This window comes from Ailuropoda melanoleuca, chromosome 13 (assembly GCF_002007445.2).
Source record: "Ailuropoda melanoleuca isolate Jingjing chromosome 13, ASM200744v2, whole genome shotgun sequence".
NCBI classification, from domain to species: Eukaryota; Metazoa; Chordata; class Mammalia; order Carnivora; family Ursidae; genus Ailuropoda; species Ailuropoda melanoleuca.
Window position 1 is genome coordinate 24907945 of NC_048230.1, and position 25644 is coordinate 24933588.

General features: G+C 39.1%; 1 protein-coding gene and 1 long non-coding RNA gene across 3 annotated transcripts; one reads left to right on the forward strand and one right to left on the reverse strand.

The window, feature by feature from the left end:
• Positions 1–752: 752 nt before the first annotated feature.
• Positions 753–25644, forward strand: LOC117795733. Its single transcript, XR_004619878.1, has 5 exons — positions 753–4433; positions 12213–12289; positions 14324–14443; positions 16149–16221; positions 24936–25644. It is a non-coding gene; the product is annotated as an uncharacterized LOC117795733 (long non-coding RNA).
• On the reverse strand, positions 4459–11659 carry KRT222 (keratin 222). 2 transcript variants are annotated; one of them, XM_034641519.1, is made up of 6 exons: positions 11411–11604; positions 8259–8387; positions 7328–7548; positions 5644–5720; positions 5331–5466; positions 4459–4906 (listed from the first exon to the last, which is right to left on the reverse strand). In XM_034641519.1, exons 2-6 carry the CDS (start codon positions 8373–8375, stop codon positions 4678–4680), a joined length of 780 nt encoding a protein of 259 aa, XP_034497410.1. In that variant the 5' UTR covers positions 8376–8387; positions 11411–11604; the 3' UTR covers positions 4459–4677. The 2 variants fall into 2 exon arrangements, with proteins under 2 accessions (XP_034497410.1, XP_002924985.1); XM_002924939.4 differs by having other exon boundaries at positions 4461–4906; positions 11493–11659.

A 25644-nucleotide genomic window follows, 5' to 3' on the forward strand; every position in this document is an offset into this window, starting at 1 on the left:
TCCTCCCTCCAAACAGGGAAGCCAAAACTAGTAAGTGATTAAGTTGGATTTAAGCCCAGGTCTCTTTGATTTCTTTCCACAGTACTGTGGGAAGAAGCTGGGGAGGGAGACAGAATGAGGGGTAGAAAGAGAACCATGGCTGGGAAGGAAGAAGGAAAAGGGACAAAATGGGAGAGAATGAGGAAAACCCTGTAGTCTTTGGATACTTGGGTAGTCCATGACCAGGCCCTAAGGAGATCTATAAACCCTTTAATTCTATGCAATTTTTTGTGCTTTCCCTGCCCCGCCCCCAGCCAGATAGACGGTTAGTAGTTCAACAGATTTTCAAAGAGATCCTTGACTCCAGAAAGATTTTAAACCATTTTAAACTGAACCATGTGGTTTGTCTGCAGTATTTTTAATGAAGCTATTTTAAATGGATTTTTTTCTTTTTCTCTCTCTTTTTTAAAGATTTATTTATTTATTATTATTTTTTAAGATTTTAGTTATTTATTTGACAGAGACAGCCAGCGAGAGAGGGAACACAAGCAGGGGGAGTAGGATAGGAAGAAGCAGGCTCCTAGCAGAGGAGCCTGATGTGGGGCTCGATCCCAGAACGCTGGGATCACGCCCTGAGCTGGAGGCAGACGCTTAACAACTGTGCCACCCAGGCGCCCCTATTTGTTTATTTTAGAAAGAGAGAGAATGAGCAGGAGGGGCAGAAGAAGGAGAGAGACTCTCAAGTAGACTCTGTGCTGAGTGCAGAGCCTGAGGCTGGGCTCCATCCCAGGACCCTGAGATCAGGACCTGAGCTGAAATCAAAAGTTGGACGCTTAACTGACTACACCACCCATGTGCCCCTTAAATGGATTTTTTTCCCCTTAAAATAGGGAAAGGGATGATAGCATTCTCCCTGGGCCGAATAGCTTATAAAAGTCTGGTTATAGGAAAAAATGGTGAAATAGGTTAATTTTCTCAGCTGTTTCTGTGAAAGTAGAAGTTACAGGTATTTAGTTTCTATCACTAGAAATAATTTTGAAATATTGAAGCCCAATAGATTTCCAGGACAGAGTAATTCACAGTGCTTTGTAGAATTTGATGAAGTATGGTTTGTTTTGACAAACTTCCACGTTGCCTGCAAAATACCTTGAGGATTTGGGACATGAGCTTTGACACATGGTGTGGGAAAGGATGAAAACACGATGGTCATGGAGAATCTGGGGGTATGGTCTAGCATCCACAGACCTTATTTGAGGGTCTAGAGCAGGTGTGAGCAAGTGATTGTTGTAGGCCAGTTCTAAGCTGCCTCCTGTTTTTATGGTTTGTTAGGACACAACCGTGCCTATTTGTTTCCGTATTATTTATAGTTGCTTTCAGCTACAAGGGCAGAGTTGTATAGTTCTTACAGGGATCCTATGGCCTGGAAAGCCTAAAATATTTGCTATGGGGGCTTTTACAGAGCAAGTTGCCAACCTTGGCCTAGGGTCTAAGTGTGTGAGGGAAACTGGAAAAGGCTTGTAAGATCGCACCTATCCCTTACTTTAAAATCTATACCTGATGAGAAACAAACTGAGGGCCTCAGCGGGGAAGGGGGTAGGGGAATGGGATAGACTGGTGATGGGTAGTAAGGAGGGCACGTATTGCATGGTGCACTGGGTGTTATACGCAACTAATGAATCATCGAACTTTACATTGGAAACTGGGGATGTACTGTATGGTGACTAACATAATATAATAAAAAAATTAAAATAAAAAAATAATAAAATAAAATCTATACCTGTAGTATGTCCATCAATATTAGCCATCTGCGGGTCCATGCTGGCCGTAATTTATAGTCACAGAAGCAAATTCTCTGTGCATACACTTTGATTTTATGTGTTGATCATTTGACTAATGTGTGTATACGTATTATTTAACTAAAGTTTAATTTTGGCCCATGTCCTGTAATACATTTCCACTTGAAACTTTCAAATTAATTTAGGCATTTTTTTTAGAGAATGTTTTTGTACTTTCAAAGCTATCGTGGTAGAACAATTCAAATTTGGCAACTCACTGGGAAAGGATAATTTGTCTGGCAGCAGTTGAAGAATTTGAAAAGTTTCTTTACCTGTTGTGTTTTGAACTATTAATCATCGTCAGCTACAATTGTCCTCACAAATTCCCAATGACAATTTTCATCCAAATGGTGCTGTATATTTGAATAGTGCTTTGTCAAATATTTTCACGTGTATATGATTTCAAACAACTCTGTGATGTAGGTAGGGTAGGAATATTACCAAGCACCACCTTTCCCTTTGTTTTCACGTGTGAAATTTGAGGCCTAGGGGACACAAGTGATTCCTTCCTGCTCACATGGGGAATTAGTGACAGCACCCTGGCTGGGATCCTGTTATTGTCAGTAACTGGAATTACTCTTTACTTTTGTATTTGTATTTTGACATACATAAAAGTCAGAGAGATTGAGGAATATTAATTTCTACCCATCCACAAAATGAGGATAGAATCTTGTAGAACTGCTGTCAGGATTAAAGATCATGTATGAGTTTGCTGAGGACAGTGCCAGGAGCAGAGTAAACACTTTGCAAATTATGGCTACTGTTATTATACTTTTCCCAGGGTTATGGGATTGTTTTGATTCTCTTAATTAGAATACACCATTTATTAGACTGTACCATTCTTAACTTTTCTTTTCCAAAAATGTATAAAAACTGTTAGTCTCCGTGGTTACAGTTTTCTTTATTCCCCAAGCAAGCTAACAGTATTGGAACAATTAAACTCTGTACATTGTATCAAACTCAAATAAAATGCAACTTTGGAGTTCATGTTTCAGTTTTTTTTTTTTTTACTGTAGTGGTATCATTTACTTTGGTAAATTCATATCCCGATTTAAAATGTCCCAAAGCAAATAAAATGTTTTTTTTAATAAATTCAAGTACTGTATTTTAAAATGTACATGTTATACACACAAGAGCTGCATAGCGGAATTACTATAAGAAGCAGTTACATTCATGATGCCCAGTACTGTTCTGAACACTGCATGTAAATTACACTAGAGATATTGTTTTATTATGATTACTGTTGCTTAGTACAGTAACTTTAGTACAACCGTTTATATGATTGCATTTTTCAAAGCATTAATACAGTTAGTAGCATAGCATTTAACTAATATTGAATGAAAACACTATGTACAGGATGTATTTTAGGTCAGATGCTTACACAGGAATAAGCATTTAACATGCTGTCCGTATCCTTGACAAAACAAAATCATCCCTTTTGCTAAATACAATAAGAGAGGCTAAAAGGAATCTAAAGCAATTGAAAAAGAAAACTTTAAATTTTATATCCTTGTATTATGTTAAAGATGATTTAACATAATTTTCTCCTGGTTAAAATACACATTTTGTTCTGTGTGAAATAAAGGAGAGAGAGAGATTGCAAAGGCTGGTAATAAAAATGCTAATTGAGCTGTAGCCCTTCAATGATACTTTAGCTGGGAAAAAGTATGGTGAGTTGTACTCATCATTTTTTTCTGCTTAGAAAAAAAGTGATAGCCTATAAATTTCTAATGTTTTAAAACAGGTATTTGTTATTTAAGGTCTTAAAATAAAAATATGCCTGTATTAAACAAATTAAGTTGTTTAAAAAACTTTGCAACAATACTTGACTTATTCACAAATAGATTTTCTGTCCATATTTATTACAGTTTGAACAATTTAAAAACAGAAATCCTGCAAATACTCATTGCTTAGATAACAATACTTTTATCTTAATTCACATAAATGATTGCAAGAAAATTTTATAATACTTTACATAGTATCTTACCTAATGCTCACATTGATTACTCAAATTAGTCACATTTAACTTTACAGATGGAAAAGTTGGGATGGTGAGGTTAGAGAACTCTATTCCAGTAACAGTAGCGACAAGATTTTCATCTTTTGTTTGTGCCACTAGCCTTCTGATTTTTTGTGGGGGAGGACACAACCTTAAAGTTCCTTGAATAAAGTAACTCTTCTGGAAATCAGATCACGATTACAAAAAGCTTTTGGCTGAAGATTAATTTAAATTTATTTAATCATCAAATTAGCCAGGGGTGTGCTCTATAGTTTGCTTGGAATTGCTCATGGAAAGTAATTCTGTTATTTTTCTAAGTATGCAAATGAATGTCTCAAAAAAATTTTTGTGTTTTGGTTATGTGACTAGTGAGTCCTCTTTAAAAGTTTGTTTACAGTTGTTTTCTTTTTTAAGTAGAAAAATCTTTTTAGATATAACCAGTCATGGAGTCATGATAAATAAGTCAGTGTGAGTCATCATATAATACAATCATACTTAAACAAATTGTTCCCTTTCCTTAGACTATTCAGCCACTGAGTGACATTTCAAAGACTTAACCAAGCCAGATGTACACTGACAGCCTCTGATAAAATTTCAAGAGGAAAAGAAGACTATTCGGAGTAAGTAAAATAGAAACCATACAGAGTTTCTGATTTTATTTTAAAGCTCCCCCTCTTCAAAGAATACATCTGTAATTAGATTCAGAGAAATTTTGTCTCGTACTGATTGTTCTCTGAAGAGAATCACACATTGATCATAGCATACATACTTAATAACTTACATTTTGGGACACAAGGCGGTCGCATGGCCCACCTTGGTCCACCCTAATGTCATTTTCAAATCAAGTCAAATACTGTCTTTGGATTAATTAGCTGCTGATGGAGGTTTGATAGAGGGGATGCTGCATGATCTTCTCATGATAAGCCTGACTTCGATATCTGGTAGATTATCCTGCTTAGTCTGTAAACACCCTTCATCTGTGGCTGCTAAGTGAAGATCAAATCGAAGAGAAACCGATTTTTTCCTTAATCGAGGGTTATCTTTAAAGAAGGAGCCTTCCCATTCTTTGATAACTTCATCCACTCTCTCTGTCCTGAAATGATACAATAAACCTTTCCATATGAAGAAGTATAGATCTATCGAAAATATGCAATCTGGATTCCGTATGAAAAAGAAATCAAGAAATTTGTATAATTCATAACTGACACTTACATTTTGAATTATAACTTACTTTATATTGTGGAATTTATAATTTATATACTTTAAAAATTGCACACATATAATTTCCAAGGAATTCTATGGAATTCTCACGTTTTGATTATATTTTTGGAAAAATAGCGAATTAAGGATCAAATATATCTGAGGTTTTGTTTATATATATTTACTCATGTCAGATTAAAAAAATCATAGCATATTAAAATTATGTTTGGAAACACACAAAGATTACTGAGGTTACTCAATTGAAGTTAATTTCTTTGCATGTGTTTATTATTAATAATCAAAGTTATTTTACTTACTGAATAGTGCCACGAGCCTCAGTGCTCTCCTTCACGATATTTCCATTTAGTATTGCCTGTTTGGTCACTGTTTCCACTTTTTCGTTCTCATACTTTTGTGGGAGTTTCGTTGAAAAAGATATTTCATTTATAATGGCTGTGAAAATGTTATCGTGAAACATTAAATTACAATGTTGTAGTACTAGTCACAGTTGATTTATATGTCAAACTTTATTCAAATATTGCTTGTTTTTGCTACTTTACAGTATTTAGTTATAATCCCTATAAATGGCACTTTATTTTTCAAGTTCGTTTACTTATATCAGAAACTCACCTGAAGGTAAAACAAAACCAACTCTACTTGTCGTAGGTTTTTGTTCTTTTTTCTCACCTTGGATACAACCATAATATCTGAAATTGAAAGAGTTATATTATAGAAGCAGTACTGTATTAGGACATAATTGAAACGAATGCTCACCCGTAAGAGGAAGGATAAAATGTAGTATGTTCATACAATGGAAATACTATTTAGCAGTGAAAATAAATGAACTAAGGGTACACTGTATCTTTATGGATGAATCTCCCAAGTATAACATTGAGCGGGAAAAGAAAGGTAATTTGTAGCTAATTTTACAAAGGTTAAAATAATATGCAAAACAATTTCATATTTCGTTGAGGAATACATATACACATACTAGTATAAAAGAATGTTTAAGGCTAATAAGCATCAAATTCAGGAGCCAAGTTAGACTAAGGGAGGAAGGTGGGGGGTTGGGATATGGTTTAGGTGCCTGGGGTGGGGGTGGGGAGACTTCAACAACCCTGTGAATATTTCACTTCTCAAGCTGAGGGAAGTGCGTACATGAAGTTCAGGACATTTTTCTTGATACTTTCTTGTATATCTTAAACACAGCATAATAAAAATTTTAAAAATTGTGTTAAAGGAATAGTAAGGACCACTTCATCAACATCTTGAATGATTAGGCATTAAATAAAATCTACAACTAGTTATTTTATTTAATAACAAATTATATGTGTGTGTGTATATATATATATTCACAGAGCGCTGTTTTAAGCACTTTACAATTTGTTTAATCCTCACAGCAATCCTATGAGGTAAGTAATATTATTCCCATTTTATGGATGAAAAAACTGAGGCACAGAGAGGTTTGGTAACTTGCCTGGTGTCACTCAGCTAGTATATGGTAGATTTTGCATTGAATTTATGTTTTTCAAAGCTTTAGTAAATGTCAGGACTTATTATAAAGTTAAAGTAGTTTCTTCTAATTTTGTAGAGGACTCAGAATTCTGAAGCAAGCAAGAATAAAGGTTTCTTTCTATGGGAACATGGAAAATTGGAGGTTGTCCTGCGCTCAAAGCCATGTGACCTTTTAAGTGATTGCAGATTATGAAACTGTGAATTAGTAAGAATTCCTCTTTTGATATTTCGATACTTTTTGTTACCAGGCATCTGGAAGTCTTTTAAATCATGTATTCAGAGCTAAATTGCTTTTCGTGGTAGTAATAGAATCACAGTATTATTATTTTTATTATTATTACTATTATTATTAATTTTGGCTTTTGATCTGTGGTGGGAGTGGGCCCTGGGTGGGGGGATGGGGTAATATGTGCATTTTCCAAGCTCTCTTTGTGGGTGGTCCACAGAAGGCACTGACTAATTCTGAAAGAGATGAATGGCAAGGAAAGTGAACAAGTTAAGAAAGGTCATTTTTGTAGTGCTTGAGAATCATTTACATTTCGCTCTAGGCTTGAAGCACTCTTTGTTGTAGCTACTGCCCCCAACTTTGGCCATTCTGTTCATAGTTTTGGGAGGCTGGAAATAGTTGTTCCACATATTCTTTGCAATGCCTACTAATCCTATTTTGCTGTAGGAACCCGGTGAGCATGCCATGGTAATGATGGCTTTTTAGATGTAATTTCTCTGACTCCCTCCACAAAGACAGAAGCTCTGTATTTCTGGTCACTTGCCATTAACTACCGTATATGGAATTAGGTACCTGATTTCTTCCTTTTCTAGAAGGCGGCGGTATGTGGCGATTTCTTGTTCCAGCCTCATTTTCGTGTTGAGAAGCATCTCATGCTCTTGGAGCTGCTTCTCGATGCCGCGCCTTACTTCCTGTAGCTCTTTTTCTAGTCCTTCAATCACGGCCTCTAGATCTTGCAACTGCATCTGGTAATGTTGCTCACTGGCGTGTAGGGAGTTTTCAAGGCCCCTTTCCTGTTTTATATAGATCTTCATTAGCGACATCAGTGAAACAAAATGTGCTTCTGAAATCTGATTTGCAATGTCTCCATTCTAGTGTGTTCTTTAAAAGTTTGCAATAATGGTACCTCACTTATGCAAAAGATGTTTCCCTACAACTTCGTGTATGACTCAAATGAAAAAAAATTATATAGAGAGAGCTTACTATTTCAAAGGAATCCTGCGATTATTCTTAAAGCTAAAAAAAAAAAATCTGCAGTGTGACTGACTTATTACCACTGATTTATTTGGCTTTTTAAAAATTGGAAATAGAGAATATTGAATGTTAAAGCAGAGTAGGCTGCTTAGAAAAGGCATTTTAGGAAGGTGTTTAAATATTTGTTACTATAAGAAGTCTCAGGCATGGGGATAGAAGACTCCCCCCCTCCGTGATAACTTTAGATAATGACAAAGGCTATATTTCCCCATTGTAGCAATTAGAGAACCCCAGGATGATAAGCAAGAATTACTTCCTTTTTATAGGCGTGAACTAGACCTTGAATGAATTGATAATAGCCACGGCCATGATGGAGGGAGGGGGGTAGTTGAACTAGGACCAGGGACAGAATTCAGTGGCCTGGCTTTTTACGTTTCTCACTGCAAGGTAATGGGCATTATTCCTTTCTCTCTTAATCAACAAACATCTGGGGACTCAGTGGGCCAGTTGCTTTTGAGCCCGTTCTCACCACCGCCTGGAGAGACTCAATTTCCACTTGCAGGTGGTGCCACTGGCGTCGAGCTTCCTTGAGTTCTGCTTGAGCTGCCTTTAAAGCCTCTTCGTCTTTGTCCATTTTTTTGCTCATATCTTCTTCTAGCTTTAAGAAAGCCACCAGCAACAAGAAGAACAGAAACAAAGAGCACTCTTGAAAATGAGACCTTAAAAAGTCATCCTAGAAACACAGCATAGGTGTCTTGTTTCTTTAAACTGCTAAATTTCAAAAGTGTGTCCCAGTGCTTTGTTACTCCTTAGTCAGGTGTGCGAGCAAGTGAATTGCGTGCTCAGGTTTGGCATTCTCAGATATAAAATGAACCTCAGATGTCTCTTTCTACTATGGCAGTCTATGAAATGCAGAGAAAAATACACCTATTTAAATGAAAAGTAACAGTTTGCAGGATCTAAGCTTGAGACCTCTGATTCTTAACTTTCTATTATTTATGGCATTACGAGGAAGACGGATTGAAACTCAGCTATTATTTCCCCCTATATTTTCTTGTGGGCTGCTTTGTAAAAGCAGATAAACAGTTATATATCTGAAACCGATCAATTCTGGGACTGGGCATATGGACAGAGATTAAATACTACTGGAAAGTTATATTATGAATAATTTAGAGAATTAGGTTATCAGAGGCATTAGAGGCTCTAAAATAGACTTCCGTAGAAAGAGAACCCACTGTTGATCTACCTTTTGCAAATGATCTTTTGGGAAAGCATGTGAATCTTGGGTATCTAGGGGAGTGGCCAAAATTACATCTTTAAAGATTGTTTTCTAAATGTCGTCATATTAAAATAACAAGTGGAATATGTTATATTTGGCTTTAAATATTCCTATGCTGATGTTCAAATCAAATGAAGTTATCTTTTGACAGAATTCTCTACATTTGGCCCCAAGAGCAGTGGGGGCAATGTATGGAATTGATTGTAGTACTGGTGTAGCAAAAATGACAAGTTATTAATGCTTTTATAAAAATGCATTTTGAAATAACAAATTTTGATTTGAGGGTACGATAGTTTTTTTTGTTTGTTTTAAAGAAAGCGTTGCACCAGATGAAAGTTCACAAAGTTTAGGGCAAGGCATTCAAGAGCAAAATGCATACATCTCTTTTGGTTTGTTGTATCACTTGTTCTAGTGTCAAGTTGGCAAAATTAAGGAGCAACCCTTAGCAGAGCAACTACAAAAGAGAATGTCAAGAATTTAGGAAATAGGAAGGCATAAAAATGCTCGTATCTGCTGGTCTTTTGGATTGTGTGTTTGGAACCGGTAGCTAGGCTTGTGTGGTAGCTTGATGCCGAAGACGGTGCCCAATGACCCACACGTCCTCAATTTCATGTCCTGGCATGGCCCCCTCCTGTACCGAATCTGGGCGGACCTTGTGCCTTGCTTTAGCCAGCAGAATGTGGCAGAAGTGCCAGCTCTAGTCCTAAGCCTCAGGGAGCCCTGACAACTTGCACTCCTGTGTTTTGGGGAGCCTTGGGCCAACATGTTAAGAAGTCTGGATACCCTGCTGGAGAGATCCCATAGAGGCATCAGATGGAGAGAGACCCTGAGGCAACCCAGAGAGAAACAGATCCAATTGTCTCAGCTGAGCCGGCCTTGCAAAAATCCCGTCAAGGTGCCAGACACAGGAGTGAGCCACCTTGGATGTCCCAGCCTAGCTGTGCCCCCAGATGATTACAGTCTCAGCCAATGTCACGCACAGCGGAAGAATCACCCCCACTGAACCCAGTCAAGCCATAGAATCATGAAAGAGAAGGCCTGGTAGTTCTAATCCACTGAATTTGGGGGTAGTTTGTTCTACAACAATACATCACAAAAAGCCTATGTTTCTTTATTTTGTAATAATCAGGCTTCCCTGAATTTATTCCAACTGACTTTCTGAATTCTTTGGAAAAAAAAAAATCCTCTCAAGTAGATATACATTAAAAAGACCCTAAACAAAACTTATTATAGCCTTGCCCTTTCCCTTTAATTTGCTAAATGTGGCATTGTGACTTACAAACTAAATAACTTGTATTGGTACCATTGCAAAATAAAATGTTTATTTGGTTTATAATTTTCAGAAATTGTCATCTAGTAATGTTTTCCCTTCTCTTTGCAAAAGGTGAGTGAACTATCCCAACACTTAAATATCCCAGTGACTCTGCTTGATCTAGGATACTGATCATTCTTCATGAAGACTGAAAATATTACATTTAGGTGAAATTTATATTGTTACCAAAAATGAATTGCTAATGAAATGAAGTCCTATGGTTTCCTAGAAATATTTTTTTCCCTTTTGGTGATTGTTCTTAAGTTCAGTCTTTGCTGTATTTGGGTGCCTGGAATAAAATTTAAACTCAGATATGATAGGTTAAAAAAAAAAACCCAAACCCCCCGAAAAAAAATCCTGAATTTTTAAGTCGTTCCTAAAATATTTGTTTGTACATTTATGTAAATGTTTGAGACCTTAATTAATTGCTAAATGTGATTGTCACTTTAAAACAAAGTAAGTCTATGAAATTAGGATTTAGCCTTTATTCAACTTGGCTCTCTCTCTTTTTAATACTTTAATATTTCATGACTTGTATTGGAAATAAACATTTCTCATCTTGTCATACGAAAGCAAAAATCTGTAAGTGGAGAGTCAGTATCAATTTGGGGAATTTTGATTGTCCCAATTTATATCACTGTTTCTGAATGCCACCTTCACATACTTAGATAATTTCTATTTATAACAATCTGGTATAAAACTGATGCCAGAAACCTTTCAGAAATATCTTACTTCGTTTTATCTCTACAAAGTGTGCAAGCTAATAAATCTTACCATAAAGCTTGCCGTTTTAAAGACGTTATTGAAACGTTCTCTATAAATAACTGTAATATCTTCGAAGGGTATTTGAAATGATTCCTTCCTGAAGGATGTCTAAAAGAGGTTAGACTGCCCCATTTTATTGCATGTTGGCCCCATGTTTTGTTAATGATAGGAACCTCACCACTGATGTAAAAATCATCAATCGACATTAATCGAATGGCCACATAACAGTATAATCAGAGCATTTCCCCCTGTGGTCCCACTCACATCGCAGTAAAACCTAAATTCCTTCCCCAGTAGACGCTGCATTGAAAAGGAAATACTGTACCTCAGAGAGGCCGGGACAGGAATTGGATAGACAGGGATTGTCTCCTTATCCTGGAAGGTGCCTGTCTGTATGAAATCATTACCTGGATCCTTGTTGAGAGCACGGTCTCTATCTGATTTCTCGTGAGGAGCTTTTCATAGTTTGCCCTGATCTCATTGAGTAGCTGGGACAGCTCCATTCTTTTCCCATCCTCCACCTTGGCTAAGTGAACCTTATCGATAGGATGAGTCGCTGCTGCAGAGCTGGTCTGCCTGCGTCGAGCAGAGACGGAGCTCTGCGGATCCTTAAAGACGCAGAGCTCCCTTTTTCAGAACCACCGAAATTCCCGTGCTTCTAATCAATTATGCAAATCTGCAAACCCTTTTCTCCCACTGTTGCTGGTATAGTAGACATGTCAGACTCTCCATAAAGGAACAGAAAAAGGAAAACATCCTCAGCATTCCTGAATTGGTTCTCTGTAAAATTGGGCACTTGGGGGTGGGGGTAGGGGTGTCCACTTATCTTGTATATAAAGGAAATGGGGAATAAGGTGAAGAAAATTGTATTTTGCTTTTCCCCCCAAGGTACTGCATGGCAATTAATCAGGGCTGAAAACATGATAGCTAAAATTTTCTTTTATTGTTTTTCTTGCCATTTGGGTTATTTACACAGAAATGCTGTGGTAGGGCATTAGAAGATGTTGTAAATCTTGAATATTCTGACAGGTATTGGAAAAAGCTACCGTCAGATGAAGGTGACAATTGTCATTAGCCATGGGACTGATTGTATTGCTCTCAAATGCATACTGTGTGGTTCATGGCAGGCTCCTGGCCCCACAGCAGAGTTTGATGTCTTGAAGTGGATTCCTGAAGTCATATCCAGACGAAGCTATACCTGGAGGTAAGTGCTAATAAACTGAGAACTGAGAGTTAACATTTCCAATATTTTAACAAAGTTGAAGAAATAGAACCAGAAGGCCTGCATTTATTCACTGGGGGAGATTTATTGTAGGGGTTACTCCTTTATTAGTGAACGTATAGTTAATGACAACTCATGCCTGTAAATATAACATTTGCACAGCTCTTCTAACTTTAAAAAGCACCTTTACATCTATCATTCTGTCTCTATCATTCCGTCTAAACTTCACGATCCCTGACACTTTGTAATATGAAAACTTGACAAGCCTGAGGTGGGAGGGGTTGAGGCATCTTGCCCAAGATCATAAGGCGATGTCATGGCATCTTCGGGACTGGAGCTGTGGCTGCCTCACTGTATTCCATATATTGCCCCATCGGTCTCTGCATTCTGTCTCTCTCCTCACCTAAATTCCTTGTTTACGCTGGCCAGCTGGCTGTTAGAAGTGACTAAAATATTTTCGAGAATAGATCTATTGTCATCTTTATTTGTGGAGCAGCTTGGCTGGAATTGTATCCAAAGAGTCATTCAGGAAATAATCAATCCTTGGCTCCAGTGCTCACAGGGCCTTTGAATGTGCACTGTGTTCTTTTAATTTCTGAATTAACTCACTGCTGGCCAGGCGGGTCTGTGCTGGGCATTCCTACAGTCCTCTGTAAACAAAGCTGGCCATCCATTGACCCTGCTGAGAGGAGAGGTTCTGGTCATTCCTGTCCTCTGTTTAACCTGACCCATGCCTCCTCCACCCTTCCCATCAGCCACAAATGATTGGTCTAGAGCTGGACACTTGACCGAAAGACAGCCAATCCATGGGGCAGACACCTATGAGGCAGCCTGATACAAAAGCTCTCACTAAACAGGGTCACTTATGATTATCCAGACCAAACCGATCCTCTCTCTTGATAATTGCAACTGAGAAATATGAAGAAAATCAGGCACTTGGTAATAGGAAGGGAAGCAAGAAAGTAAATAATTACAGTCATTACTTTATGTAGTTCCCGCTAATCTCTGCGGAAAATACAGAAAGCTGAACTAGATTCCACAGAGGGCTGGTCCTGGCAATCTGCATTTTAAACAGGACCCCCAGATATTTCTTATGTACCCTAAAGCAGGACTTTCCAATAGAAATATAAGGCTAGCCATGAATGCAAACTGCATATGGAATTTTAAACTTTCTAGTAGCCAAATCAAGAGAGATAAGGGGAAACGAGTGAAATGCATTTTAATATATTTTCTTTAACCTGCTATAGCCAAGATATACTTATTTCAAGTTGGAATCAATCTAAAATATTAATGAGATACTTTACCCTCTTTATTTTTTAAAATACGGAGAGATTGATGACACGTGTCTCCAGGTTCTTTTTTTTTTTTTTTTAAGATTTTATTTATTTATTCGACACAGAGAGAGACAGCCAGCCGAGAGAGGGAACACAAGCAGGGGGAGTGGGAGAGGAAGAAGCAGGCTCCCAGCGGAGGAGCCCGATGTGGGACTCCATCCCAGAACGCCGGGATCTCGCCCTGAGCCAAAGGCTTAAGGACTGCGCCACCCAGGCACCCCCTCTTTATTTTTGATAGTCTCTTTGAAAGCTACTGTTAGAGCACAACTGCTAATTTCTCGGTAATCGGAAGTAAAACACTGGCACATAATAGAGATCTTTAAAGACTTGCTGCTTAGAGTGGGAGCTGGTTAGAAATGTAGGCTCTCAGTCTGCACCCCCACCTCCTGGATCGGAATCTGTGTTTTATCAGGATCTCTACTTGATTGTTGTGCACCCTGAAACTCGAGAAGTACTGCTTTAAAACCATTGGTTCTCAAACTTGCTGCACAATGAACTCGCTTGGGGAACTTGAAGAAATAGTGATGAGGCATCCCCCTGCCAGAAAGCCTGACTTATTAGCTCACAATGTTTTTCCCAGGCATCAGCATTTTTTAAAACTCCCCAGGTGAGTCTAATCTGTGGCAAAGTTTGACAATTACAGCTATACGTGTTACAGATGTTTCCTTCTACTCATTCCCAGATCCTGCTTCACCGAAGGGAAATGGGCTGTTAGTACAAGTGTCTTACTGAACTAAGACTCCAGACATAAACAGTAGCAAGTCCCGCTGTTCATGCTGTGGTTGGTGCAAATTGGAGCCAGGTAGATAAGATGTATGCGTGGTTTATTTTTCTATAACAAATTAATCTTTCCTTTGAGCTCCCATTCTGTAGATGAGGAGTAATTAAATCTCCTCCATTGGATTTCCTGCTTCTCCCAAATGTTGCATCTAAGTGTCGGGGAACTTCGGTAGCTGGGATTAGGGGGTCAGGATGGTCCTTGATGACGTCCGTCCAAGTCTGTGTTCACTAAGTCAATCGTTGTTCTTTCCATTTGTCCCATTCACGTTGTCATGGGGAAAAAATTAAAAACGAAATCTCCCAACCCAGAAATCCTCTTCCCAAAGGTAGTAGAGAATGAAAACACTTTTATTATTGAATAAACATTAGACCAGAACGGGAGGCACAGCACAGGTAATCCGCTAAGAGACTGCGAAAACAGAAAGAAACCTCACCCTTTTACGCAGTCGACCAGATACAGCCCACACATCCCTGTTCTCAAGACAAACAGTCACTAGTCCTCAAGTAGGAGGACTTGATGTAGAGGTCACTTTTAGGCAACAGGCTTGAGCAATGGAAATTAGAAAGGGCCAGCCATAGACCACTGAGCTGAACACAATCAGGCCCATCAGGCGACCCACCTATCCATAGGCCCTAACTTACCAATGGGCTACCTACAACCAAGGACAGTTACCAAAAAAGGGGAAAAGCTGCCCGCATGACCAGCCCCCAGGCTATTAATCATCGCCTCACATTTGGGGGCCCCCATCGGACCTGGAGACACACCACACTTGACAGCACCATTTGTCACACATAGTTCATCTGGTAATTTGGTGACTTTACCTGGTTATTGGGGTGACCACCTGGGTTCACTAAGAGGCTTCATATAAAGGAAAAATACACTTCTTTGTAACAGGATGGAGTTTGGAGAGCGGCTCCTACCTCCCCACAAAAACTGAGGGCTATGATGTTTCTTGGATGTTTACCATCCAGAGATGTGGTTCCCAGGTCCTTGAAAAAGACATTCCAGGCCAGAAACAGGTCAAGGGCTTATTTTGCTTTGAAAAAAAGTTACTTACATTTCAAAGAGACAGATAAAGTATTTACAATCACAAGGTCTCCGAAGTAAAGGCTCTGAGAGAGTGGCAGTGTGTGTCTTCCCTTATTTTCAACAGGGAGAATTCAGCCTCTCCTTTCTAATTTGTATTTGCCTTCACTGCGTTCAGCTGCTCTTGTAGACTTCCCTCCGTGCCTGAGGGCTTGGGGACCATTCTGCTGCCTCAGTGTGCGGGTGGCATGGAAATAGTTAGATTGTGACTCCATCTGCCCAGACCCACTGCTCAACCCAAACCTATCTGGCCCTCACCCAGTTCCTGGGGCCACAGTCCGAGAAGCAGGGCACAGTGCTCCTAAGCAGTCAGGTCCCCAACTTACCTCCGTTTTGCTGCTTTGCAAGGGCTTAGACTCAGCAGCAGGGCCCGGGGCTCCTCTCTCAGGGACCCATAGGGCCGCCAGTCTCCTTTCTCCCCTCTCCCTTTGGTCCAGAGAAGCTCTTCTCCTCTTGAGGGTTCTAGTCTAGAATGTAAGTTCCAAGGCCTGTCTGGTCATGAATGGATCTAGCTCTGTGCCTGGCACTGAGACAGTAGACAGAAAATGTGTGTAGAATGAATGATGTTTCTTCTGTACCTTTTGTCTCAGCCCGAGTCCTTTTCAATCTAAGATGAAAGAGCTTTGTTCACTCTCCCCAGAGGCACTGAGCAGAGTCACTTACAGGCTCCGAGGAGGTGGGAGCCGGGCTAGTGACGAACTAGCAGGAGACAGGTAAGTAGTTCAAGAACTTTATAGTCCTCACGTTTTTCGTGTTTGTAAATCCACGCACCCACCTACTGTCTTGGTGGATTTTTACTGGGTGATATGATGAGATTTGCATTCACCTCTGTGAGAAATCACATCTCTTCTGACCCGTTTTTACTTAAGATTGGATTTTTGCTTTAAGGAGGAAAAAAAATATGGAAAAGAAAATAATGGGCGAATTTGTTTTTATGCATTGCACTTGGGCCTCCTGTACCTAATTTGGTTGTATACAAGAGTCACAAATCTTAGTCCACTTAATGTTTTGTCCTATGCATCAATGCGATCAGGTTGTATTCTAACAAGCATGCCAGATAGAACGGACAGCAACACGAGGTTATGTTAAATGGATTTCTTCTCCAGGCAGTTGTAAATAAGAATCTCTTTTCTTTGGACAGACATATCAGTCCAACTGATCTTTTAATTCAGGGAATAATCCCACAGAGCTGGGGTAATATTTATTAAGTGTAATTTCTTCAGCAGCTGAAGATCCCATGTTTCTTTTTTTAATCAGTCATGCATTTTAATAAGATTATAGATGCATCATTAGTCAGCAAATAAAGATGTATTTTTTGGGGGGGGTACTTGTGAAAAATCATGTTATGTGACAGGCCTTTACTTTACTGGTTTGTCCCTTTTTTGTTATATTGTTGGTTTTTCTACTCATAGGAACATGCCTCCACATGATATGACTTAATCTTGTTTCATGTGTCAGTTAAGAATATACTTAGACAAAGATTTGTGTTGGAATATATCTGTCAGCATTTTTTCAGCACGCTTCAAGGTGCATGGGCAATGCGTATGTATGTACAACACATCTTGCACGTACATTTCGTATGGAGTGTGCAAGCGGGCTATAGTAGGCCACGTGCAGGCCAGCTCTGGGCAGCTACTGAATTCATTCTTTGCCACTGGAACAAGTGAAAAGCAGGGCCATTTCTCCAATCAAGAACTCTGCCCTTGGATCCTATTTCCTCTAGTATCTTCCTACAGTGCTTCCTCTTCCTTCTTGCTTCCCTTGCAGCCCAACACACAGAGTTTCGCGCTAAAAATGAGCGCCACCAGGGGGTGAGGGCACATTAAGGTCCCAGTTACATGCAGTTTGCATGTATTGCAAACACAACTCCTGTTACACTGTTAGCTTTACAGACTCTATGCACGAAGCAAAACTATTCAGGAAATTCAATTTCCTTTTCCATAGCCCCTTTTTCTCTGGAGGTGCCTTCATTAAATCCCAACCTTTGAAGGTTTAGTTCTCTTTTTTCCCCTGAAGACTTATTTATTTTTATTTTAGAGAGAGAGAGAGCGCACGAGCAGGAGGGGCAGAGGGAAAGAGAATCTCAAGCAGACTCCACGCGGAGTGTGGAGCCCGATGCGGGGCTCAATCTCACGACCCTTAGATCTCAAACTGAGCTGAAACCAAGAGTCAGACGCTCAACCGACGGTGCCACCCAGGTGCCCCGAAGGTATAGTTCTTAGGCTGAAACTGTGCACCTGTCTGCTGGTCCCAACTGAGCTATATGTTTGCCTTTCTTTTCTGATCCCTGGGACACAGATCTTTGCTGGGCCCAGAGTACAACTTTCTCACCAATTGCACGCGTGTTCCCTTAGCTTCCCTTTCTGTCTTTGAAATACTGATTTTTTCTAAACTCCCTTTCTCTCACTGTTGACATTGGCCCTGTTGTCTTCTAGTGTTCTGGATAGCCTACTTTTCGTTATTTCCTCCTCATCTTGGTTTATTCTAGACAATTGAATCCCTTGCACTTAGATCCACCCTTTCTTGGGTATTATCTCTGTTGTCTTCTTTTCCTCTCTCTTTAAAATTTTTTAAAATTTTAACAGTTTTTTACTTAGGCTCATCTCACAGGTTTTCCACTGTACCCAGCAGTTTCTAGCATCCTGACTGCATCCCCTAATTCTCCTTCACTCTTCCCCTGAATGCAGCTGTGAATTTTCTTCTCTGTAGTTTGGTCTGTATTTCTTTCTTTCTTTCTTTTTTTTTTTTTTAAAGATTTTATTTATTTATTTATTTGACACAGAGAGACAACCAGTGAGAGAGGGAATACAAGGAGGGGGAGTGGGAGAGGAAGAAGCAGGCTCCTAGCAGAGGAGACTGATGTGGGGCTCGATCCCAGAACGCTGAGATCACGCCCTGAGCCGAAGGCAGACGCTTAATGACTGCGCCACCCAGGCGCCCCTGTATTTCTTTTTATCATGTTCTGTGACTAGTGTGTGATGGTTGATAATGCACGTGTGTTTATGTATTCAAGGGCCTTTTAATTTTTTCATTGAACTTTTTTATTTTGAGGTAATTGTAGATTCAGTTGGAAAGAATAGATTCCCCAGTGATACTGTCTTAGAAAACTATGGGACAATATTGCAGCCAGGATATGGACATCATACAATCGAATCAGAATATTTCCATTGCTACAAAGTTGCTTCCATTTGTCTGGGGCCTTTCCTGAGTGGTGGCTCTGTGTGGCGTGGTGGGCACTGCGAGGGACGAAGAAAGGCATCAGATAAGGATCCTGCCGAAATTGCTTCAATTCAAGGTTGGAAAGTGGGAGGCGCCAGAGAAAAGCACCTCTGAGGAGAAAGTAATTACTTTTTGCTGAGGGGATCAGAGAAGGCTTGTAAGGGCAAATACAAATTAAAAATAAGAGGCTTAATTCTCCCTGTAGAAAATAAGGGAAGACACACACACTCTCACTGTCTCTTCTTAGGGTGTTTACTTCAGAAACCTTGGTAATTGTACATTCTTTCTTTGTCTCTTTGAAACGTAAGTAAACCTTTTAAAAAGCTAAATTAGCCTTTGGCCAGCTTTATGGCCCTGGAATGTCTTTCTCAAGGACTTGGGAACCTTCTGTATCTTTGGATGGTCCACAGTCCTGTCTCCCAGTTTCTGTAGGAGGCTAGGAGCCTAACTCTGGGGGGCCCTCGCTCCGAAACCAGCTCCTGCCTAAAGACAAGAGGAGTTTGTTTTTCCTTTATCTAAACCTACCAGCTAAACCAAACACAGGTGGTGACCGCAATCGCCGGGTAAAGTAAGGAGGAGCTACATGTGACAAATGATGCTGTCAAGTCCTTTACCTGAGGACTCATTTTTGTTTATCGTGAGAACGTGTGTGTAATGAGTTCTATCTGCTGGAAGTGAGATTCTTTTCTGTCTTTGTGATCTCTTTCGTTTATCTTGAGAACATGTGTGTAATGTGGTCATTACAACCTTGACTTTGAAGGATGGCCTACGTGTTACAGGCAATCTATAAAAAAATACATAATACTCTCTATTTGTAGTTAACCTACATTTTACACAGGTGGTGGTGGAGGCTTTGCCTTGAAATTAAAAAAAACATTTAGCGGAGATGAAATGTATATAACATAAAATTTTAAAAATGTGTAGTCCTTTGGCATTTAGTACATTCACAGTGTTATGTGACCAACGTATCCGTGTAGTTCCGAAGCCCTTACATCCCCTCAAAGGAAGGTCCTCAATAGGCCTGTACCTATCACTCCATGTTTCCCTCTTCCCCCAGCCTATGTAACCATTGATTTACTTTCTGTTGTTACGGATAGCAGCACGGATCATACTACCCAAACGGTGGAACTAACCCAAGTGTCCATTAGCACATGAATGCATAAACTAATTGTGGGATAGCCACACAATGGGATACATCGTATGGCTCTGTCCTCACCAGTAGCTTCCCCATGACGGAGTGTGTGAGCAACATGAGACGTGAGTGGATCGCCTTCAAAGGTCTGACATAGTTCTTATCTGGAACCCAAGTTTGTAGATTTTTGGGTATTATTTTTGCTTCTTGGTCTTCACATAATGACTTGAATTACTGAGTTCTATTTGCAGGTTTAAATGCTCTTGCACTGCCCACACTGGCTGTGGCTGAACGTGCCCACTCCAGAAGCAACTGTCTGCGTCCCGTGTCTCTTTCTGCCTTATTGCTCCACAATGCACCTTGTCTCCTTGGTTTTCGGCTGCCATTGCAGAGCCCTTCAACATTCTCTGGGCCAGACCCTGCTCCCTGACAGCTGCTCTCAGAGGCATCTCTTTCTGTCTCCCCATCTTTCTTTTCTTCCCTTGCTTCTACCTTCCTGGTCAGTCTGTAAGTATCTGAGTACCTTCCAGTTGCTCAGATTGGTTGGATAGCTTTGGAGGACACAGTGAGCATGGTAGTCCATTCATACTTGTAGATACCTGTGGATCTCTTTCTAAGTAAGCTTGATAAATAAAAACCGGAGTCTCACCAATGTTTATAGCAACAATGTCCACAATAGCCAAACTATGGGAAGAGCCCAGATGTTCATCGACAGATGAATGGATAAAGAAGATGTGGTATATACATACAATGGAATACTACTCAGCCATCAAAAGAAAATGAAATCTTGCCATTTGTAATGACATGGGTGGAACTAGAGGGTATTAGGCTAAGCGAAATAAGTCAGTCGGGGAAAGACAATTATCATATGATCTCACTCATATGTGGAATTTTAAGAAACAAAACAGAGGATCATAGGGGAAGGGAGTGAAAAATAAAACAAGATGAAATTAGAGAGGGAGACAAATCATGAGACTCAATCATTGGAAACAAACAGAGGGTTTCTGGCGGGGAGGGAGGTGGGTGGGATGGGGTAACTGGGTGATGGACGTTAAGGAGGGCACTGATAAAATGAGCACTGGGTGTTATATAAGACTGATCAATGACTGAACTCCACCTCTGAAACTAATAATACACTATATGTTAATTAACTGATTTAAATTTAAAAAGATAAAATAAATAATAAAAACCAAAAAACCCCCCAAAACTGGAGTCTCAGAAGAAGTACATCAAGGCTTTTTACAAAGAGACATTTTGCAAAAGAAATTTTAGCCTACAAAAAAATTAAAAAAAATTTATTTCCCCACTGGCTTGGAGGAGGTATTATCTAACCTTGACTATGAAATGAATGACATTTAAAATATATAGATTAATAAAAGTTTTATTTCTCCACAACCTTTAAGTGAGGTTCAAAATGCTTGGTAATTATTTTTTCCTTAACTGAATTGTGAAATTCTCAAGGGCACAGTGTGCATGTTTTATATTTCTTTGGAACCTGCCCCAGCTCCCACTAATTAAATGGTTTTGCCATTAATCCTTTAGCCTTAATGTTTGTTTAATGCTTTTGAACAAATCAATATCAGAGTAGATAATCTTTTATTGACTTTTTATCTTGTCTTAAAAATTAATTGAAGATTGTTAAACTTCTCTCAAAAGTATGTTTTGGGTTCTGGAAATGTTCATTGCAGGTTCAGGTTTGTTTGGACTTTCTCATTGTATAACCAGGAGAAGAGTTGCTCTCTTAGGGATTACTGTTGTATATTTAGGATAGAATGAGAATCTTTTCCTCTTGGGTGTGGGCTGTGTTCAGATTAAAGACACTAATCCAGCATACCCAGCAATTATTCAGTTTAATGCAACATAATTACCTCTATAGATCATATCATTTTATGTGAAAATAGTACTTCTATTTCCATGAACAAGTTTACGCATTTGGAGAAAATGCTGGGATCAGTAGTTTTGACCTTCAAAAATCATTATCCTTGAAACCTCCCCAAGCAGCCACAAAACTAGCCACCACGCTCTGAATGATATGTTCGTTGAAGTTAGCACTGCTTGAGAATTAGGGAGACATTTCCTATTCTCTTTGATAAATTCTCAGTGTTAATCTTAGAGATTGAGTAAATCAAAACCCCTTCTTTTCAACTATATGATTCTATATGATACCTTTGATAGTTTAGCTATAGTACCATTTACTTTTTTTTTTTTTTTAAGATTTTATTTATTTATTTGACAGAGAGAGAGGCAGCAAAAGAGGTAACACAAGCAGGGAGAGTGGGAGAGGGAGAAGCAAGCTTCCCGCGAAGCAGGGAGCCCGATGCAGGGCTCGATCCCAGAATGCTGGGATCATGACCTGAGCCGAAGGTGGATGATTAATGACTGGGCCACCTAGGTGCCCCTACCATTTACTTTTAACTATAACTTCACATAGTTAGCAATCGATCAGTTTGGAGCTATCTATTAAAAATAATCTGGTATTAAGATAAAAGTGTGCATGATTCAGTTTCTGATTTAGTGCTGAACACAGTTGCTGATTTCTTGAAGACTGTAGTCTTCTGCAGTTTTATGCTGTTTGGTGGTACAAAGTGTTCTGAAATTAGTGAGCGTTTTTTGTTTCCTTTAAATTTTTTGGCCCCTCAATTTGACTTTTGTTTCTCTTTGGCTTTTTACACCACTGGTCTATTCAGTAAAAAAAAAAAAAAAATTTAAGTTTAATATATTTTAAGATGTCTTTTGGCTTAAATCTTCAACAATTACATTTGGAAATTAACAAACTTTCTGAAATGTAGTCCAGTCTATATGAAAATCAAAACTGTTGTAGGCCCAGAATAGTTGCCCTTCAGTGATTCCATATTCTGCCACACCTTTTATGAATATTTTCACACCGTTGCCTTCAGAAGAATTCATTATACTAATCCATTAAGCTTCAACTCCTTCTTAATTGCTTTTTTTTTTTCCCCAAATATCTCATCTCACCAGTGGCTCAGTACCTCTGTCATTGCTGACTCCTGAAATGAAATTTGGTGATAGGTTGCCATGCAGGTACAACAAGCTCAGTTATCCTTGAAAATCATTACCTGTGAAACTTCTCCAAGTAGCCAGAAANGACTCCTGAAATGAAATTTGGTGATAGGTTGCCATGCAGGTACAACAAGCTCAGTTATCCTTGAAAATCATTCCTGTGAAACTTCTCCAAGTAGCCAGAACACTAGTGACTCATGCCTTAAAAGGGATGGTCATTGAAATCAGCCTTGTTTGAGAAATAGGGAAACATTTTCAGCTGTCTTTGAGAAATCCTAAATAGTAGTCTTTTAGGGTTCATTTTGGNAGGGATGGTCATTGAAATCAGCCTTGTTTGAGAAATAGGGAAACATTTTCAGCTGTCTTTGAGAAATCCTAAGTATAGTCTTTTAGGGTTCATTTTGGTGAATGAATGAATGAATGAATGAATGAATGAATGAATGAATGAATGAAAGGCATTTCTGGTTCATAGTGTATCTTCTTCAACTGTAGTAGATAATAACAACTGTTTTCCAAAGTGGTCGCACTGATTTACCCTCCCATCAGTAGTAGATGTTGAGTTCCAGTTGCAGAATGTTCCAGTTGCTTCACGTCCTTTTCAACACTTGATATTGTCTTTTTAGTATTTGCTCACTGAGGAGTGTGGACTGTTATGGTAGCTTTAGAGCTTCATGAGCTTTTCATTGGCCTCTCTGGCCCATATTGAACTCTCATCTGTGAATTTCCTTGGCACTTATCGTCTGTACTACTAATTTTGGTGCTATGTGATATTCTGATGCCATTAAACTTTTTCATGAGTATCTCTAACATCTCAGCTAGATGTTAGATTCTAGAAGGGAATACTTATTGTTTACTATCTAGAGTGTTTAGGCAGGCACTTGGCCCAAATTGATTGCCTCAGACCGGAACTGAAAACCTCAAAATTAGACCTCCTGAATTGGAGGTGTACTCATTTTTGGTAAACTTATGAAGATTAAAAAGCTTCAAAATCAAGTGAATCTGTTCATATGACCTGCTTGTACATGAGCCAAAAAAAGATCTCCTAATATCTTGGTGACATTTCTTGTTCTCATTGTTAAAAGATCAGTATTGTTTGAATGTATCCCAGGGTCCTCACATCGCTCTCAGTCTGATTCTCTAAACATGGCATGGCTTAGCCTACATTCATGACCAACATTAAACGGTCCTTGATTTGTCGAACTTTTTGTGGGATGATTTGTGTGGTTCCGTAAGCTGGTCTTTGGGGGAATATCTTTTATTTGTGATGAGACAATGATGGCCATCAACAAATTCTTCAACATTTGTACTGGAATATTTTTGCTGGTTCTATGAAAAGAAAATATGGAAAATGAAATATCAGTTTTGTGTTGATGGATATGAAGTAAATTGATAAAGCATTCCACTTTAATCAAAAGTAAGACAGCTCTTATTGGGCACTTATTAACTACTTACTAAATAGAAAGATAAGTATATAAATCTCATTGATTTCAATCTTTACTTTTTTTTAAGATTTTATTTGTTTGTTTATTTATTTTTGAGAGAGGGAGAACACAAGCAGGGGAAGGGAGCAGAGGGAGAAGAAGAGGGAGAAGCAGGGGCAGACTCCCCTCTGAGACAGAGCCCTATGAGGGGCTTGATCCTGTGACCCTGAGATCATGACCTGAGCTGAAGTCAGATGCTTAACTGACTGAGCCACCCAGGTGCCCCTGTCTTTACTTTTTATTTTTTTATTTTATTTTTTAAAAAAGATTTTATTTATTTATTTGACAGAGATAGAGACAGCCAGCGAGAGAGGGAACACAAGCAGGGGGAGTGGGAGAGGAAGGAGCTGGCTTTCAGCAGAGGAGCCTGATGTGGGGCTCGATCCCTGAACGCTGGGATCACACCCTGAGCCGAAGGCAGACGCTTAATGACTGAGCCACCCAGGCGCCCCCTGTCTTTACTTTTTAAAGCTTCACTAATTTGGAGTGATTTTGATAAAGTCCCATCAGAATTACGGTTAGTACTTTATTATTTATATATTTACGTATTTACATATATTCTTTCTCTTTCTAGACTGTCGATTCATCCACAGAGGGACCTGTGCCAGAAACTTGGAAACGTAACCTACTGACTGCCTTAGCCAACTTAATAACTTGCTCTGTGTCTTAGTTCCCTCATCTGTAAAATGGGGATACCTCATAGGGCCATAGTGAGAATTGAATTAGTTGACACATATAAAATGCTTGGAACAGTGCCTGAATGATGTGATCCAAATTTAGGAGGTGGTTCTAGCAGCAGTATGGAAGATGAACTGATAAAGGTAGAGAAAGGTTGCAAAAAAACCCCCCCTCAAAGCCACAAAACCAAAACAACCCAGTAGCTTTCCGACTTTATTTTTGCAACCCATAAGAGAAATGCATTTTTTACTGTAACATTGGTACACAACACACACACACTCATATATAATGAAAGCGAAACTTTTGTAAAATAATATTTACCATTCATAGCTAACATGTACTTTACTGTTTTCTATTTCATTCCATTTAAAAATGCTGACTGTGACCTAATATTTTTTAAAGATCTACTAACAGGTCAGAATCTGCAGTTTGAAAAATGGTCTTAAACTCACCTCTTAGCTTAAACCTTGTTTCATCACATTTTGTCTTCCATGAAGCATCTTTATTTATTTAGTCTGTCTTCTTTCCTTCTTTATTTCCTTTGACCTTTCAAAGTAAATGTACATTAACCTGTCTCCCCAGGGGCACCTGGGTGGCTCAGTCAG

Bases quoted from the DNA above. Each gene is read 5' to 3' on its own strand.
- KRT222 (XM_002924939.4), bottom strand. From the start codon at position 11,588: ATGGAGCTGTCCCAGCTACTCAATGAGATCAGGGCAAACTATGAAAAG. The intron at 7,549-8,258 runs GTGAGAACGGGC...TATATAAAACAG, and splicing joins TTGAGTCTCTCCAGGCGGTG to GAAAGGGGCCTTGAAAACTC. The intron at 5,467-5,643 runs GTGAGTTTCTGA...ACATTTTCACAG, and splicing joins TGGTTTTGTTTTACCTTCAG to CCATTATAAATGAAATATCT.